The 18,913-nt window shown below is 48.7% G+C and overlaps 1 protein-coding gene across 8 annotated transcripts in view; it reads left to right on the forward strand.

Moving 5' to 3' along the window:
* The first annotated feature begins 830 nt into the window (after positions 1-830).
* LOC122373847 (proton channel OtopLc-like) overlaps positions 831-18,913 on the forward strand; it is a 69,477-nt gene continuing 51,394 nt past the window's right edge. Inside the window, exons 1-2 of one of the 8 annotated variants that reach the window (XM_043352228.1) lie at positions 831-953; positions 3,744-4,066. In XM_043352228.1, coding sequence (XP_043208163.1) covers positions 3,860-4,066 — 207 coding nt within the window. In that variant the 5' untranslated portion in view covers positions 831-953; positions 3,744-3,859. Of the gene's footprint in view, positions 954-3,743; positions 4,067-13,459; positions 13,698-18,913 lie in introns of those variants that run through there. The other 7 variants (XM_043352229.1, XM_043352226.1, XM_043352222.1 and 4 more) reach the window with 7 other exon arrangements.

Here is an 18,913-nt window from a genome sequence, read left to right on the forward strand (position 1 = left end):
TTAGACACATCCCCGGTCGTTGCTCGTAGGAAGCAAACATGCAAGCGGATCGAGAAACATCGGGCCGATTCGCTCACCGCGCCGGCTGTTTGGTCACCTTACGGCTGAGCATGGCGTCTTCCGGCCGAATGGACATCCCTGTGTCGGATAAGCTGATTGGTTAAAGCTGAGCTGGTTGGAGCTGATTGGTAAAAAACCAAAGCCTCGCCGCGGGTGGCTGTATTGTCGGATAAGAACGCATTCCTGGGATAAGGACGCATTCCTGGCGTATTTTCTTTTAAAATTGCCGATAACTACGAATGGAGGCCGAAATCGGCCGTAAGGAGGTAAACAGATAGGTTTTCGGACACGGGCTACAAGATGGCTATCTTAGTTTCAATCCCCATGTTAAAGGTGGCCCTTTTCCTACGATAGGCCTACCTTATAGGGTAAGGGTGAGCTCCTTTTGTTTGGAACCTCTTATACGGCCATGGTTTGAATTAGGTCACAGGCCATAACCCGGTTAGGCTGGGGTGGTGTGACCTGACACTCGTTGACCGGGAGGATGGAAAATGCACTTTTAAAAAGATAGTACCTAGGTAACATGGGGTGGTCCTGAGGATAAAAACACGGGTAAGGTAATATGACAGCATCCAAAGTGATTGGTGAGTAGCCAGTTTCTGCTCCGCTCCCGAAGGCATGACCGGGCCGGACGGACGGAGCTGAGGGTGCCTGTAGTGCCGTCATCTGCCGGTGGTTCCGCGTGCCGACCGGCGCTGTCGGTGCCGTGCCGGTGCCCGCGCCAAGTTTAATATCAGGTCAAAATTAGCCGGAGCCGGTCCGGCTGGGCGGTCGGCCACGTCCCGTCGGCGGAGCCGGAGCAGGGCGCGGACGGAACAGCGGCGGACCCGAGAGCCAGTGGTGGGCGCACGGGCGCGCCGCAGCCGACGAGACCGACGCGGCCGCTGAGACAGGTGAGCACCGCTGGTGAGCCGGGTGAGCGGGGCTTCTGAAACAGGTGAGCGGGATAGCTGAGATCGACCTTGGAACGACTGCTGAACGTATATAATATGTATCGGCATGGCTTGCAAGTTATAAGACGGGTGAGCAAGGCAGTGTTGAATTTTGATACAGGTTAAAGGGGTTGTGACAGGTAAGAACAATTTCGATGCCAGTGAGAGTGAGAGCTAGTGAATCAGCCAGATGAGCAGTGCGACTTCTGGGTTAGTCGTTCATGAGCGTGATAGCTGAGGCATGGGAGCACGGCTGGCGACACAAGGTGAGCAGTGAGCACGGCTGCAAAGAAACAAAAGTTAGAACGATTCCTGAGATCCTGGGACATATAAACACAGCTTATAGTGCCGGTGAGATAGGTGAGCACATGAGGGTTGCTGAGCCAACCCATGGGTAAGGCGTACTGCTGAGAACGATCCGTTGCTCTAGACATCCTATGCATTACGTATATAACTGACATATGATAGTGATACCACGACGTCGTCGAGTGTTACGCGCATTATGCTGTATGAATAAAACGTTTAACAATTAAATTCCAGCTATTGCTAGTTGGGTAACCGGACAAAAGATCGTAAAGCAGAAGATCGTATGACAGAAGATCGTAGGCAGTTGATCGTATGCAAAATATCGTAATGGATAAAGATCGTACGACATAATGCTCGTATGGACAAAAGATCGTATTCGCTAAAGATCGTCAAGGAAAATGATCGTATGTCAAAAAGTCGTAATGGATAAAAATCGTACGACATAATGATCGTATGGACAAAAGATCGTATTCGCTAAAGATCGTCAAGGAAAATGATCGTATGCCAAAAAGTCGTAATGGATAAAGATCGTACGACATAATGCTCGTATGGACAAAAATCGTATTCGCTAAAGATCGTCAAGGAAAATGATCGTACGCCAAATGATCGTATGATATAAAGATCGTACAGTCAAAATATGGTATTCACATGACAGGCACCGTTCCGTGCTTCTATCCTCAGGATACTGAAATCCTTCTCCTCCACGCCGCAACCTCCCTCCGGGCTGGACAGGCAACTTTATCTCATGCGGGCTGCTCCCTTGGAGCGGCACCGCTGCTCCCGAGGGAGCGCATCCCGTAGCCGGGTGCAGTGAGTGCCTTGGGGCTGGGTGGCCTGTCCTCTGGACAGGCTCAGCCCCGGCGACTCACTAGGGTGCCTGCCCAGACCAATGTCTCCCCCTATATCCTATCATCCTCCCGGCTCTGAAATGGTCTCATTGGACCGAAAGGGCCTAACCCAACAAAACAAAACAAACAATCACATGGCACATGGTGCAGCCCAACTCCAGCGCATACAAAGCTTATCAATTTCTATGTTCGCTTAGTAAGTGGCCGTCGTAAGCTCGACCATACATTGATGTTATTTCAGAGCTTAGATGGCTCAATGACACCTAAAAGCAACGCGTTGTATATGTGCCGAATAAATGAATGTATGTGCTGCCGTTTTCATGTACCTATTTGAAGTGAATACAACTAAACCCATGTTCCTCCCCCCCCCCCCCCCCCCACCGCCTAGAAGGTTAAAATGTTGCTTAAGCGGCTGAAGTAAACGGCGTTGAAAACACTTTTTCCTTCGCACTGTTACATTTTCATGTAGAATCGTCATCGCTTTACGAGTCATCAACAGATGTTTATCGCGTTATCACTATCGAAGTCGCAATCCTCCTAGTCATAGCATCCTAGTTTCAATCCAATCCTAGTTATAGGAGTCATTGTTATCGAAGGCCGGTTAAAGATGTCAATTGTCCATTATTGGTAATAACCACAAACAACTTGTATGCGATCATTTCTTTTGACAAAATGCAAAATACAAGCCGTTCAAACGACAAACACCCGGCCAGTTTCCCCGATAGCCTGCCTGCATCCTAACGAAAGCTCAATGCCCGCGGCCCGCAGACCATATCATGCCACTCTGTTCGCTCTGGCAGCTTCTAGTTCTCTGCTCATACTTCCAGCCGTTATATTGAAAAGACTTCGCTTCGCTCGCTGCGCTCGCTCGCTCGTAACAACACTATTCTATACGATTACTTACTTTACGAACGTAACGTTACGATCTTTTGTGGAACGATCTTTTACAACATATGATCTTTATCTTACGATCATTTTCCTACGATCTTTTTTGTACGATCCATTGCTTTACGATCTTTTGCTTACGATCCTTGGTCGTACGATCTTTTGCGACATACGATATTTATCTTACGATCATTTTCCTACGATCTTTTTCATACGATCAATTGCTTTACGATCTTTTGCTTACGATCTTTTTGTCGTACGATCTTTTACAACATACGATCTTTATCTTACGATCATTTTCGTACGATCTTTTGCATACGATCAATGGCTTTACGATCTTTTGCTTACGATCTTTTTACCGTACGATCTTTTACAACATACGATCTTTATCTTACGATCATTTTCGTACGATCTTTTTCCATACGATCTTTTGTCTTACGATCTTTTGTCACGTAATCGCTAGTTGCTACTTTTCTGACTAAAACATAGAGCTTCCATCTTGTTTTGCTCTGCGCTAAGTAAACGTTCACTGTCCAAAGTAAACGGCCCGGTAGAGGTTAAATGCAACCGTCTCATGATTGTGGCGGATCATAAACATCTAGCCGCGCTGTTGACGGTCGACAGTCAGTCTCTAACACTCTATCCGCCACGCAGCTGTGAGCCGCTCACCATCCGTTCTCTGTGAGTTGACTCTGACTCACTGTGTTGACAGAGTCGGGGTGCAGCAGCGGTCAGGTGTTACCGCAGGTGGCTGTACCCCGTGCCACTCCGCGCCGTCCGTCCGAACAGCACCGAGCGGCGACATGTGGACTCGGCCGCCGCCGGAACATGAGTAAAGCGGTGCATTTTGTCGCCGAGGAGCCAGGGTTGGTCGTTGAGGAGGCGCCCGGTCGCCCGGAGCCCGCGGAGAGGAACGGTGCGCGAGCGTCGCCGCCGCTGAGGGTGCGAGTGCGACTCCTAGAGACTCCTGACAGGGAGGAGCGGCGCCGAGTGGTCGACCAGTGGTGGCACGACTGGCGCGATGGCAAACTGCCGGTGAGTTCAAACAGAAGTTTGCCTGAAGGTCAGGTGTGCTTTCCAAGGACCCCACCTTTCCACCCGGTTAACCTGGCCTTTCTACCTACCCTTTCTGCTTCTGATTACTACTGTTTCCACCACTGACGACCTGAGTTATGTTTGAGCTGCCGTGTTTCTCGCTAACACCGCCTCAGTGACTCACCTGTTGCCGACCTGGCAGCCATACACTCGTCAGCACGTGTATTAGTGTGGCTGTCAGTTATCCGGCGCGGTTGCCCCAGGCGCCTGCATGGTTCGTCTGCCTGTCTGCCGTGTAGCGGGGCTGGCGCGGTGCCCCGGTGCGGCGCCCGTCTCGGCCGGATGTTGAGCAGTTGATGCGGCGCTGAATAAACTCGCCCAGTCGGCGGGGCTGTATCTTCTCTACCGCGCTGTCACCGCGGTACCTCAGTGTCCGCCCATCGGAGGTCGCCTGGTGTGACCGGCTCCAGGGGGCGTGGCCGAGATGTGTATATTGGATAGAAGGAACACACTGCAGTATACTTGAAATAGAGGCTCGAATCTCGATGTTGATGGAACGAGCCGGCAGAAACGATCATTGGTTGGGAAGTTGATTATCTGCGGGCTACAGATAAAAGGAAGCTTGTAAGCTTAGCGATTGGCAATTGATAGGCATGGGACAGACGTGACCGCCATGGACACTCGACGGCCCTCGACATTAGCGAGCAGCAGTGACCAGCAGTGACTGCGTGACAGTAGCGGCGGAACACCTTCAATTAAGGGGGGATACTGCCGACTTTTGGTCCCAATCTTTCCATGCAACGCCCATATAGGGCTAATGTTAAAATAGCAAAAGCAAGGGGGCACGGTGTCCCAGTGCCCCCCCCCCCCCCGTTCCGCCGCCTATGCAGTGCGTGAGCGACATTGAGACCGACAATTACCTGGCGATTATAACGGAGACCGACTGACAATGACCGACGGTAGCAAAGTAAACATAGTGGCCGACTGTGGGTGACAGCGACACTAGGTTTTTTTTTTTTACGTTTTGCCGAGAGCAGACGGTGACCGGACAGTGACCAACAATGCCGCAGCCCTCTGACGGTCGCGACGGTCTGACTGATTGAAAACCTGCGCTCAGCCGATGATCCCTGCGCACTAACAAGCCCTGTTGATGCGTGGTATACAATCACATAGACCTAACTAATCAGTCCAGGATTCGCATGACTGGCATAGCGCATTATACCCCGCGGTTCAATTGGACGCTACCTCGTGCCTTAACCAGTAGCTGTCGGAGCCTCGGCTCCCGAACGTGATTTACGTCATATCAGAAATTTACTAGGGGCATCGGGATAATTAAATTCACAAATACGGCTAGATAATGGCTACTGGTGGCTGTTTTGGGCTTCCTGGTTTCGATCGACAACCTGAGAGAGCACTTCGCTTAGTACCTATACGTTCGAAGAATAAGGTTGAGCCCTAGGAAATATTCGCTCGCCTTCGGTATAGTTGCATTTATGCACCTAATATTCCGATTAGATATAGTTGCTGAGTCGTAGAGCTGATGAAGCGTTGCTAGCATTCTAATTCACCTGAAAAATAGCACGATCGACCCTTAGAGAAACTTTATTCCCCCGCATAAATGATTATCAGTAGGTATCCCGTATCCGGCAGGGAAATAGAAAATGGGTGGAGGAGGAACTGGATACTATCCATGTAACATGCGGGTGGCATACCAATCCAGGCAAAGTGCCCACGTCGACTATCTAGCAGTTTTCGAGGGTCCCATAACGTTTACCGCCACATACTTGGGCGTCAGCGGTCACACAGTCTGTACCAAGTGGCCGCATCGGGTTCACGGGGCCGGAGGAGCTACGGATCAAATCCCGGGCTCCAGGCGAATGCACGCGGCCAGCGCTGCACCTGGGAGGGCATAACGGCCGGACGGGCGACGACCAAACGAATCTAAGCCAGACGAACGACGCAGGGCAGGCTGGTTTACAGGCGCATGGGGCGACAGATTGCACTGTCTGCTCGCATGCCGTCGTTATTAAATAGCAGTTGGACATATATGGGGGCATGAATGGTTAAGTTGTCTTGGTCTGCTGGCTCATAAGCGCCCCCCCCCCCCTGAAAAAAACAACGTAAATATAAATGTTAAGCATGCGATATCAATCGGTAACATCATCAAAAATATTGCTCTCTGAACTCATAAGAAGCAAAACATCGCGCAGATCATGGCTAGTCCGCTGACGGACGGTGCTGCCGCTGACAGTCCGTCACTTGGCACCGTGCAGGGCTCAGCCGGCCGCCGCGCTGCTCCGCGCCGGCTGAGCCTCGTCGCCACAGCTCGACGGCTGCCCCCACCTGTCCGGGCTGAACCGCCGCAGGCGTGTCTAACAGGCACTCATGGCCTCGGGCTGTGTGCTGTGCTTTACGTGACCTACAAACACGCACAAACAGACCGAACGTGTCGGCGCCCGGGGTGCGCCGAATGGTGGACTGTCGAGCCGACAGTGTGTGTGGGGGGAGGGGAGGGTGTCGTCGGCGGCGATGGGAGCGTCGGTCGAGAGATGTTGAGTGTGTGACGTGCCTGACGATCGGTGACACGCGATGGCCTTTGACGAGTTGGGATCTAGGGAAGGCCGGGATGCCTATTCGAAAATCTCCTATCGATTAAAAAAAAAAAATGACAGGTATGATGGAGGTCATTGGTTTTAATCGCCACGTAAACTTATTTTTGCGTTAGAATATCATATATGAAAGCAAAAAAGCGCTTATAAACTGGCTTTAAAACTTTTGAGTTTCTGTTCACTTTTCCGTTAACCTTCGCCCCAGTGGGGGGGGGGGGGGGCATATGTTACCACCCTGTCGCGTTTTTTGCGTATAAATAAAAAACCGCGGCGCGTAGCGCCGCGCCGCTTGGCATAGCTTTTTGTTCATCAATTTTGGGTAATGTGTGAAATTTTTGACCACAGGTCATGTCAGGTCAGGTCACCAGGTCAAGTTAACTGACCAAGCCTAAAAAAAAGTTTGCAATCATATCCAGCCTGCAGTGTTTGTCAGAAAGGTTTGAAACTTGGTGGATTGCATGCTGTTATGGGGGCCTACAATTTGTATATCTCGGATTTTTTATATCCGTGACCTAAGGTCAGGTCAGTGGCGTGACCTTTCCATTACAGGTCAATGGAGAAAAATGAAAATGCCTCTAGATCCGTGTGTACGCATCGGAACAGTCCAAATATTTCAGAATCACAATGATTTAGTCCACTCGTGATGACCAAGGTGTCATTTTTGCTGATAGCCTCTAGACAGGTCATCTGAGGTCACTTGAGGCTACAAACAGTTTTTTGCCAATAACTCGCGATTGGAAAGAGATAGAACGCTGGGGATGGTCTCATTGTGTTTGTCTTGTTGAGACGCATCGAATGATATGCAACATGACCTTTGCCGGTAAGGTCATGACCTTGACCTGAGGTCAAATTTTCAAGTTGACCTTTCGAGGTCAAATTATAGTTCATTCGACGCGTCTCGGCTAGGGGAACACGATTCTGGCAATAGAAATGTCGTAGCTTTTTGTAGTCGAAAGTTATTGTCGAAAAACACTTTTCGTAAAAACAGCTATTTTTGGAGTTTTTGCCCTCTGCAGGCTAAACCGTTGACCTGAGGTCAATATTGATAATGACCTTTTCAAAAGAAGAGTTCAAAAGCTATCGTTTGCACTTCCATCCGTTTTTCTAGCTACCATAGTTCCTGAGATAGCGGCATGTTTTCTGAGAAATATAATGACAATTGGCAAATTTTGACCTTTGGTGACCTCTGGTGACCCCAATATTGCTCTAAGGTGAAAAATGACCGAAATACTTTCAAACGTACGCATTGAGAGCTATCGACTGCTTTTTACCGCGTCTTTCTAGCCCTCTTAATTTTTGAGTTAGAGGTGGGTGGTAACATATGCCCCCCCTCACTAGGGCGAAGTTGGCTGAGACCGCCACTGGGGCGCGGGTTAAAACATTTGGGTCGAATGCATTGAGTTTAAACGTCATTCTTCACAAAATAAGCCTCAAATAAAGCACCGCAATTTTTCTCAACTTATGTGTCCTATTTGCTTTGTAAGTGGAGTTTTAAACGGCTCCGTCATATGATAGTGTCGTGGCAGTATTTAGAAACTCGTTTGCTACATATATGGACAGGCGAACCGATAAACTTATCGGTCGTTTTGCTACTATCGATCGATAGAACTACATAGATACCCTTGAAATTCAAGAAATGCAGCCCGAAGTTTTTGCTACTGCATTGCTAGATGTTAACCCGCGCCCCACTGGGGTCTGTGTATAACACGCCCTACTGGGGGGGGGGGCTATTCATAGCCCCCCCCCCCTCCTAACTCCGAAACTACTGGGCCGATCGTCAAAATTCAAACGGCGTCTGACAGCCCCGGAAAAACTGTCGAGCGAAACCTAATTTCATTGACCTCGAGGTCACCGATGACGTCACAGGTCAGGTCAAAGTAAAAATTATTAGCATTTTGGCTTATTCACATTTTGGGCTCTGGCCGCCGTCTTACAAGTCATATCAAGCTCATTTTTGGTTTCCACACTCGTGAACAGATGCTCTAGATACATTGAGGGTACCAAACTTGTACTTTGATTTTCAGGTCAGGGTCAGGTCATCACAGGTCACGGAAATATTATATCATGCGTCGGTCACGTGACACATGTTTTATGGTCAATTTGGGCCATAGACTTCGAATTTGATGTCGTCTTTGTCATTCGAGGTCATTTTGAGTGGAATTTAGCTTAGGTCAGTTCACTTTCCCAGCCAGCAATTCGCTTGGGCTAAACTATGGCAAACGTCGGGCAGCTTGGGCTTAGCTTGGGTTTGCCCACTTCGATCAAAACCAATGCATTTTTTACTTGGGCTGAGCTTGGGCATGTCGCAGCTATGCCCGAGTGTGGCCAGCTGCAGCTCAACCCGACATTCGCCCGCGCAATCAAAGCAGGCTCAACTTGGGCGGAGCGCGGGCTGATCAAGCTGGTTGTCTCCTTTGGCTAACTGGAGTAAAGCCGGAGTTGAGCCATACTTGATCGGCTGTTCACGCTTGCGCATTTCTGCGCCAGTCAGGTTTTGCTCGGGCTTACATCGGGCTACCGCCAATCGTCGCACAACTAGGGCTAAGCTACGGCTGTCCGGAGCTCGCAGAGCGGGCATACCTCCGGCGGAACATGGGCTTAAGTCGGCGTTTTTGTGTCATACGCCGACTTTAGCCCAAGCCCTAGCCGACTTTAGCCCGACTAAAATCTCGGGCAAGCCGCACTTCAGCCTGCTTGGGCCCGGAGTAAAATTGCTGGCTGGGTTCAGGTCAAAAAAGGTCAAATTTTGAAGTTATAATTTTTCAACAAAAAAGGTGCCTATTGGATGCAGTTTGAGCTCAGGAACACGATGGTGTCATTTATATTGGTGTACGATGTCAAATACGTACTGAAAAATTGATTTGAAAAATTAATAATTGTGAATTTTTTGCAATAATGCGTATAACTTGGCCATTTTTGAAGATATTTAGCTGAAATTTGCTAGAGTTAGTCATAATCATGCATTCTGTCACATATATTCCGGTTTTTTCTAAAAGTCAAAAACTTTCTGAAAAAAATATAAAAATATGAATTTCGAATATTATTATAATTTTTTTTAAAATTTTCAAAATTTTGAACATCAGAGATAGCAGTTTGATAGCGCGGTCAATTCTGAGTCCTTTCATGCAAAGAAATTGGATCTAGCTTAAAAACTGAGCTCTTGGGAGCGATTGCCGTGGTTCAATGTTTTGCGTCGAAATCGGACGAACATGACGTCACTCTGACGTCATTTCCGGCCGACCTATGGTAGCTACGAAGTTCAAATTTTGACACAAGGTGTCAAATTGATGCAGCCGAAGGTACTGAAAGTTTGGCGCCGATCCGTCAAGTGGTTTGGAAGCTATTGCAGAAAAACGGGAGGGGGGCTATAAATAGCCCCCCCCCCCAGTGGGGCGCGGGTTAACAGAAGATAACTGGGGTTTTATTTGGAATTATTGCGCCAAACCTTGTTGACGGAGGTCAGCACTCGTCGATACCGTGCCGTCTCAGACTTCGCCGGTCCATCGAACTGAGTTGAGCCGGCCGTCCAAACGAGCGGGCCAACCAGGAAAATAAACATTCAACTCAACCGTTGTTCCACTTCAACCGTCTCGAACTACGAAATGCTCGTCGGAAGTGATGCCATGTTCAGGATTGTTTTACGTCGGCCGCGATGGATGGGGTTAAATTCGACTCCTCAGCGAGACAGGGCCGCTATTGTTAGGCGCCCGTGATACGAGCAGTCTGGACTTCACCCGGTCGTAGATGTCAGGTTCAGAGTCGAGGTCGGCTCGACACTCGAGTGTTGTCATAGCTGGCTCAGCATCCTTGGGCTGAAGCTGACCGTGCAGGGGCGATGGATGCGCGCTGAGGCAGCATGGCTTAGCTGTTAAAAATATTTCACCGAAAAAGTCGATGACAATCTATATCATATATGTACAGGGGCGCCGCCATGGATTTTTGACTGGGGGGGACGGACTGACCGACTGAAAACCCAAAAGTATACATTCTTACCGTGGCTTTTTCGGTCGGATGCATTCAACGTTTAAAGCAAATACCTATGCCACTTTTAACATAGGGTTTTGAACTGAAGTAACAGTTTTGTGGCTTGAGCTGAGACGAGAACAAATCAGGAGCTTTTATGGCCCAACGATCACCCTAGCCAAATATATCGGTATCGATTTTAGGTTTGAAGACTGAAGTCATTCCCATAGATTACACTTTGTCATTCTCTTACCGAGGAATCCATTCCCTTACGGAAAAATGCAAGCCAATCAGCATTCAGCTGGTTTGAACCGTTTGAACCGTTTGAACTACGTACTATGCTTGGTCAACGCGCAATCAGCTTCCGCTGCAATATAGGTAAGTAGCCTCTACGAAAGATGGAAAATAGTGATGTAAAAATAAATATTAAACCCTTTTGCAAATATTCATTATTTTCTGACCATTTTCAGTTTAAAAACTAAAACTGTGGCAAAACAACTGGTTTGAGGAAAGTAGTTTAGGATTAGGCATTTCCTTAAAGGGACCCTCCCACCTTCAAAAAAGTTAATGAATTGGCATGAAAGTGATGTCGCTCGGTTCAGAAAGAGCAAAAACGAATATCTACCAAATTTCATCGAAAAATATTCACCGGTTTTCAAGATATTAGACTTTTACTTTTGTTTACTTTTTGGGATCTCCGCTGTTCCTAGCGACTTTATTTGAAAGTGCGGCATTTGTTGCGCGCAAAGCAGCATATACCACCGCGTGCTACAAAACGTTTTAGTCAAACATTTAACGGACGTTCGAAAGCCTGATGACGTCATCAGATTCCCGTAATGGTTAAGAGATAGGGACCACACTGGTCCCACCCTGCAAGTAAAGGGAAGAAATTTCTTGAACACCATAAAGCTGCGGGGGTTGCGACCAGGATAAATGGTGGTTTCTGAGCCTGGCCGCAAACTTGGCTATCTCAACTCAAAACTAATGTTAAGGTGGGAGGGTCCCTTTAAAGTAATGGCTATAGACCGCATTCCCACCGAGTACGCAGTTCCGCGATGACAGGTCGGATAAGAGCTGGAGATTTTGTTGGCCGAGGTGGCAGGGGTCGGCCAATGCATGTAGGCCCACACCCCATATACCTACTAACCCCGCGTTCGATGTCTCTCGGACGACGAAGATTCTACGTCGCCCGTCCAATCACGTTCCATAACCGCAGCCGAGCCCCCGCTGACCTTGAACGGGATTGGCCGGACGACGTAGAATCTTCGTCGTCCGAGAGATATCGAACGCGGGGTGAGTATCTAAACCTCCTGGACCCTCTCAGATTCGGAATCGGCCGTTCCATCTCTTCCATCCTCAGGACAGTCAAATCCTTCTCCTCCACGCCGCAACCCCCTGCTCCGGGCTGGACGGGCAACTCTATCCCATGCGGGAATAGCTCCACTGGAGCTGTAGTCCTTTGCCGGGTGCAGTGAGTGCCAGTGGGCTGGGCTGCCTGTTCAATTGGTCGGGTTCATCCCAAGTGGCTCACTGAGGTGGCTGCCCCGACCAATGTCTCCCACTAATTCTTTCATACTTGCGGCTCTCAGCTCTGAAATGGTCTCATTGGAACGAAGGGCCTAATCAAATTTCGAGTAGGATAACAACCAGTAAAACGCCTTTTGGGGCGACCAACGGAGCGAGCGAGAGGGTGGGGTGGGCCTTGCACGTGCGAAATTGCGAGGGGATACCTCCAACGGCAACTAACTTGTGCACTGCACCCTTCTAACCGGTCTCTAACGATGTGCCAAATTTGAGCGCAATCAGCCTAGCCGTTCTCGAGATCTGGAAGCGGCACCTTGCACGTGCGCACGTGCAAAATGGGTCCCAACTGACTTTTGCACGGCACTCTACTAACCGGTCCCTAACCATGTATCAGATTTCAGCACAATCGGTTCAGCCGTTCTCGAGATCTGGAATCGACCCTGCATGTGCGCACGTGCAGCAGCGCCCCAACTGTGGCACACGGATATGCATTGCCTAGTGGGTATACATACCTACATGCCAACTTTCAGCGCAATCGGCCCAGTAGTTGCCGAGATATTGAAATTGTTACAAAACTGACACCTCTTCGTTTTTCACGTGGCACGTGCATATGGGGTCACTCACATGCATCGGGAATAGTCCGATGCTCGTTTGAAGGAGTGAATCTAGTGCTACCCTACAAAAAAATTACCGCATGTAAATCGGTCAAGTGGTTGCTGAGATATAAGCCTAGCAAAAGCGTGATCACGGCATGCTCAGAAATTTCCGTTAACCTACGAAAGACTACGCTCGCTTCGCTCGCTCCGTAATGAGTTTGGGGGGGACGTCCCCCTTCCATTCTGAGAGTGGGGGGGACGCGTCCCCCCCGTCCCCCCCGGTGGCGGCGCCCATGTATATGTACAGTAAAACATTATGCGTAGTAGATATTTTAAGGTGCGATTTGACTCAATAGGATTGCAAGGATATACAGATGGGGTTAAATGCATTTTTAACCCTGATGCTGCAATTTTATTTGACATGGACGAAAATCGACATTATCTTATCGGTCAATTGCCATGCTCCGGGGCCCGGGCGGATACTGACGCAAAATAGACGGTAAAAACTTTCAAATCGGCATTTGGGGTACGCCAAAATGTCATTGCAAATGCTGCCATTTCGTGTCGGTCGTCCACCGACCATTGTCGTCCCCTGAGCCGGTCGTCTGAACCCCAGTTCCCGCTCCCCTCTGAGCTCGCGACGACCTTCAGATGTTGTCATGGTAACGCTTCTGCGCGGCGGCGGCGGCGGCGGCTGGCGCGGGACCGGGGTCTGGCCGATCGACGACGGCGGACCGCCAGCGGCCGACCGGCGGACAGTGGGCGCCCGGCGCCATAGGCCGCTGGGTCAGAGACTGGGGACGGTGGTCAGTGGACGTGCTTAGAGTGTGATTGCTGTAGAGTTGGTCTCTATTGCACGATGGCGACGGTTCGTGAACTGGGAGAACGATGGAGCCCGTGAATTCGGCCGACGTCGAAGCTGAGAATGAGGAGGACAATGTAAGTTGGTAGGGTGCAAGCAGTGGACTTAGAATGATTATATCCGATTCCGAATGTGTCGCTTGTCGCCATGGCTTGCCCTGTGTGTGTTTGTAAATTTGCGATTCACTTTGTTCAAATTATAAATAAAAACGTGCAGCCTCTGCCATACCTATTTGATTCTGCCTTGAATACGGTTCGAGCCTGTCGAGTGTCTGCAGTCGTTTTACCGGAACAGTGCTCGACCCCCGGTCTTTTGTTTGCTTACACAGCTTCTGCAACGCTACGACTGACGATACAGCCACGGGTACCTATAGGTCCTCGTAGCTTCGCGATAGAGACAACGTGGACGGACGGTATAGAGTTGGAGGCGAGCGATTAACGCCGAACGGGAGCGGATTAATGCCCCGTAAGACTTTCACTAATATCCACGCATAAAAACGGCGTCGACCGTGATGCGTTTTTCCGCTCATGTGAAAGTTTCTGACTCAAGCGACTCAAACTCAGGCAACCATGATGTAGGCCACGTCTAGTGACCTCATATCAAGCATTAAGTAAATGCTCGGCCTTTGCACATCAATTTACCGATTGCTTTGCATTTTAGCGATCGATTGGGTTGAATGGTCATCGAATGCATTGCTTAAACCTAAACCGTAAACGTATATCATCTCATATATATTCGACACCTTAATGTCAGGTTAACTTCATGTTTCAAGTCACTCACCTGGTGAATATTGAGTTGGAAAATTGTACTTGTGACCCCTTTTAGTTATAACCGTCAGGTCATCTTAGGCTACAAATGGTTATTAGCACTTCAGCAGTTTTCAACAGTATTTTTGACAACGCATGTCAGGAGAATGAAAACACTATTTATATGTTCAGTTCATCAATACCGATCGCCTGACATACCCATTTTCTCATACGTACAGGTCAGGTAACCTTGACCTTGACCTGAACCTTCGCCGGCCGTAAGGGGGCAGGTGCCACCCGCAGACGATTTTTTTCGTGATTGGTCGGAGTGTGCTCGCCATCGAGAGTTGAGAGTTTACATACCTGACCATTGATACGAACCAGGCGTGACACCAACCGGCAACCGCATTTTCAGGTCAGGTCAGATCAGGTTACTGACCTATGATGGCATAAGTGAAACTATGCACGGTCCTAAAATGACGCAACTTCTCAACGATTTCATGCATTCATGCATTTGGGTCAGGTCGGGTCAGGTCAGGTCGGGTCAGGCCAAGTCAGGTCAGGTCAATCAGTAGGCGTCCCGACGGCTATCTACAGTAGGTGTCGACCACCATTGGCAGCTTCGTACCATGTTTCATAGGCACCAAAATATACTTATCAATTGTTCGAACGGCTGCTTTATTCGAAACCGGCTACGAAAACTTCTGAAAACGTCGTAAAATTCGAAAGGTCACCAAGGGTCAATGACAATGACCTGACCTTCAAGTGACCTTGACGCCCACCGTAGTGCATGGGACAACCATAATTTCGCATGTTGGCTTGGCAAGTGTACCTATAGTCACAAAGAAGTGTGGAAACGCATGGATAATGTGCGCTAACATACGCCGAATCGCGAATTCTAACATGGTCTCGAGGAATAGGTCACAGGTCAAAGGTCATCGGGCTTAGGATCATTAAATTTTTAGGGTATGTATTATGTAATATGTATGCAAGTGATAAACTCGAGGTGCTGGAGGTTTCGTTGCGATCGAGTCGCTTTTTACGCGCGTTCTTTGCGTAAAACAGAGGAGGGGTCCATCCGAACTCCTGTAAGTGCGAGGGGTAAGTCAAGGTGCGAACTATGGAAGCTTTTATTTTGGCGCCGAAATATATCGCAGATAGCTGCAGGCTACCATAAGCACAGAGAATGGTGCTTCCCTGCACACCTTGCAAGATCCGATACCAGTCACGATACTTTATTTTTCACTAAAGTTATCGGAGCATTTCGCCGATCTCGATCAAACTGAACCAGCGGGTTGGGAAACCACCAATGGACTCAAGGAGCCCCATGGAATCGAATTTTTATGCGATATAACCTCCTGTTAATAACTTCGGGACCCAACAGACTGTGAGCTAATCTTGGCCTGTGGTCGACATCCAAAGCTGACCTATACTAAAAAAAAGTATATTATTGGATGCGTCTGATCATGACGAAGACGATGGTGCCATGCTATCGTGGCTCTGCAACCATGTTTAGCGAAGTTATTCGCCAAAAACAGAGTCCCTACCTTGGGGCACTTGACATGACCTCAAAGGTCACCGTTTGATCTGAGACCTGAAAATCTGATACTTATACCAGTCGCTGCGTTTCGCAACGCTGTTGTTTTCCGCGATGCTCGAGCTCACTTCGGGGCGAAACGGTGAGGGGAAGTTCACTCCATCAACCGTTTTGTACATACATTCGGATGAGGTGTGGAATATATAGAAAATCGATAGGTCCGGCGATAGTTAACCCGCGCACCGACGGGGGGGGGGCGGATATCCGCCCCCCCCCTGAGGTTTTTCGCGAATAGCGGGAAGCCGCGAAATTTGGTATGACTATAACCTCATCAATTTTACACATGGTGTGCAAGTTTGAACCTCCTACCTTTTAAGGTCAGGTCACCAGGTCACTTTGAATGACCCAACCTAAAGTCACTTTTTGCAACTTTGTCACCGTGCCAGAGCTACAGTAGATGTCGGAGGCCTTTGAAAGTCGCAGGATATTATTAGGTCATTAGTAGCTACAATTTGTATATCTCGGAATTTTGATATCGGTGACCTAAGGTCAGGTCAATTTCGCGACCTCCCCATTATAAGTCAATGGGGGAAAAATCAACTCCCTGTTTTTACCACTAAAACGGGTCGGAATGGCCCCATATACCATACATGACTTCATATACGATCAACCTTCACTACCTTGAGGTCTGTTTTGCTGTTGGGCAGCTCTGAGGTCATGTGACGTCATCAAAGGTCACCAAAGGTTTTTGGCCAATAACTCCGTACAGGAACAAGATACAGACGCGTGGATGGTCTCATTGTGTTCAGCTCGTCAAGACGCATCGAATGATATACATGATGACCTCGAGGTCACGTGACCTGAGGTCAACCTTTGACCTTGACCTTTCGAGGTCAACATATATATCATTCGATGCGGATTGACAAGAGGATCACGATGATGCCCTTAGTTTGTTCCTATCTTGACTAATTCGAAAGTTATTCGAGAAAAAACTCTCCATATCAAGCGCCGCCATTTTGACTTTTTCGACCCCTGTGACGTCATCTTTGACCTGACCTGAAAATGACCTTCGTAAAAATTGTAGATCTTGGCCGTGCGTATCCGATGCCGTTTACCGCTTGTCGCTATCTTGCTTCGTTCTCGAGATCTCAGGGGGGGGGGGCGGTCATCCGCCCCCCCCGTCGGTGCGAAGTTGGCGCAGACCCCCGTCGGTGCGCGGGTTAAGTTTGGCTCAAATTTTTTGGTGAACCTTTTTAAGCCAAATTATTCAAGCGTTAAGTTTAAGTCAATAATTCATTCAAACTTGCCATCTACCATGTGCCAGTGTGACAGTGTCCACCGGTTACTATTTTCCACGGACGTATAAGTAAACGTTTACGTTTATATAAAAAATAAATGTTTATTTATACGTCCGTGCTATTTTCAGCGCGACTTGCACAATGTTGCATATAGGCCTATCAATATGCAAGTATCGTCATTATGCCCAACAATCAATACGCTCCTTAGAGCGCACACATGGGATACAGTGAACCTGTGCACGGCAGAGGAGCTGAGAGCACAGCAAGGCTGGAGAGGTCACGAGACATCAATACATACTAGTAGGTACCGTATATCTTTCTTTCCGAAGGCAGTGTCGCCGATATCACCGTTACCAGAAAGTCAAGGTCGATAACGCACTTGTGAACATGGCAAGCCCAGCTATGGATGTTGCCAATGGTTGATGATCATTGACACCACGACTAATGTCGTCGGTGCTCATTGGCTGTCAGCTCCGTGTCTGCTGGTATTTGTGATCGATGGCTGGCGACTGCTGTCTTCTGTAACTGTCGTCGGTGACTGGTAACGGTCGGTGAAGACCGGCAACTGCACTGGCGGCCCCAGCCGGGGGATAAGGAGGGGAGGGGAGCTGCCGCCAAAACTGGGAGCAGCCGATGTTGGAGTGTGCAATGTGTATCCATGTTGACGTAGCTGACCTTTGATTAACCCGCATCTTTTGGCACGGATCGTATTTTTAGGTCAGGTCACCGACATATGAATCTATGACCTCAGGTAAACCTCTGCACGGCTCAAAAAGGTCGCGACTGAGTAACTTTCTCACTACAAGGGAATCTGTTGCTGGAAGTTAATCTCGAAAAGTAAATTCCTATGTATTAACAACATTCCTATCCATAGGCGCGGGAACCGGAAGGGAGGGGGGCAGTTGGGGGCAGCTTGCCCCCCCCCCCCCCAACTCTAGGGCCGTGGGGGTGGTGCCTCCACAACTTTGAGACAGAATACCACACTTGTTTGCAAACGTTTTCTTTTTTTTCTGTTGAAAAAGCCAAGGGATGAAAAATAAGTGGCCTAAAACCGTCGAGAAAACTAGAATTGGGGGTACCCTAGGTTGATCTCTATCATGGTGCGCCCTCCAGTCTGAAAGTAGTTCCCGCGCCCTTGTTCCTATCTCATATTTGTGTTCAGTTCAGGTCACCTGAGGTCAGACCAATCTGACGTGATTCTACATTAAAACTCGCCGATAAAATATGGAAACTGATCTTGCGTAATTGCGTGTCTACATTACGCCACTGAGGTCATTTGAGGTCATTGGAATTTGTTGTCAATAGCCTGTGATGGCAAAATTGAGTAAGCGAATCGGAAAGGCCACCTGAAGCCATTTAAGTCGAATGATATGCAGCTTGACCTGCCTTGACGTTTCCGGCTATGACCAGACCTTGACCTGACCTGAGGCTGTTCATCTTTCCCAAACAAAAAATTATAACAGAATACGATAGACCGTGACAGACGTGATGCTCTCCGGCCATTTTTGCCGGAATAAGATATCAAAATGTGCATTTTGACCATTGAGTCACTGACTTGACTGCAAATATCACCGTTTTTTTTTTGGGGGGGGGGGGGTACCTATATCTTAAAGTTGGGTATGATTTTCGAGGTTTTAGCGTGCGATTTTAAATTGTGCACGATTTGTCCTTTTTCGTGCATCTCGAGCTTAATTTCGGGGAAGGGTAACGAA

This window comes from Amphibalanus amphitrite, unplaced genomic scaffold (assembly GCF_019059575.1).
Source record: "Amphibalanus amphitrite isolate SeventyFive unplaced genomic scaffold, NRLGWU_Aamphi_draft 001561F_arrow, whole genome shotgun sequence".
NCBI classification, from domain to species: Eukaryota; Metazoa; Arthropoda; class Thecostraca; order Balanomorpha; family Balanidae; genus Amphibalanus; species Amphibalanus amphitrite.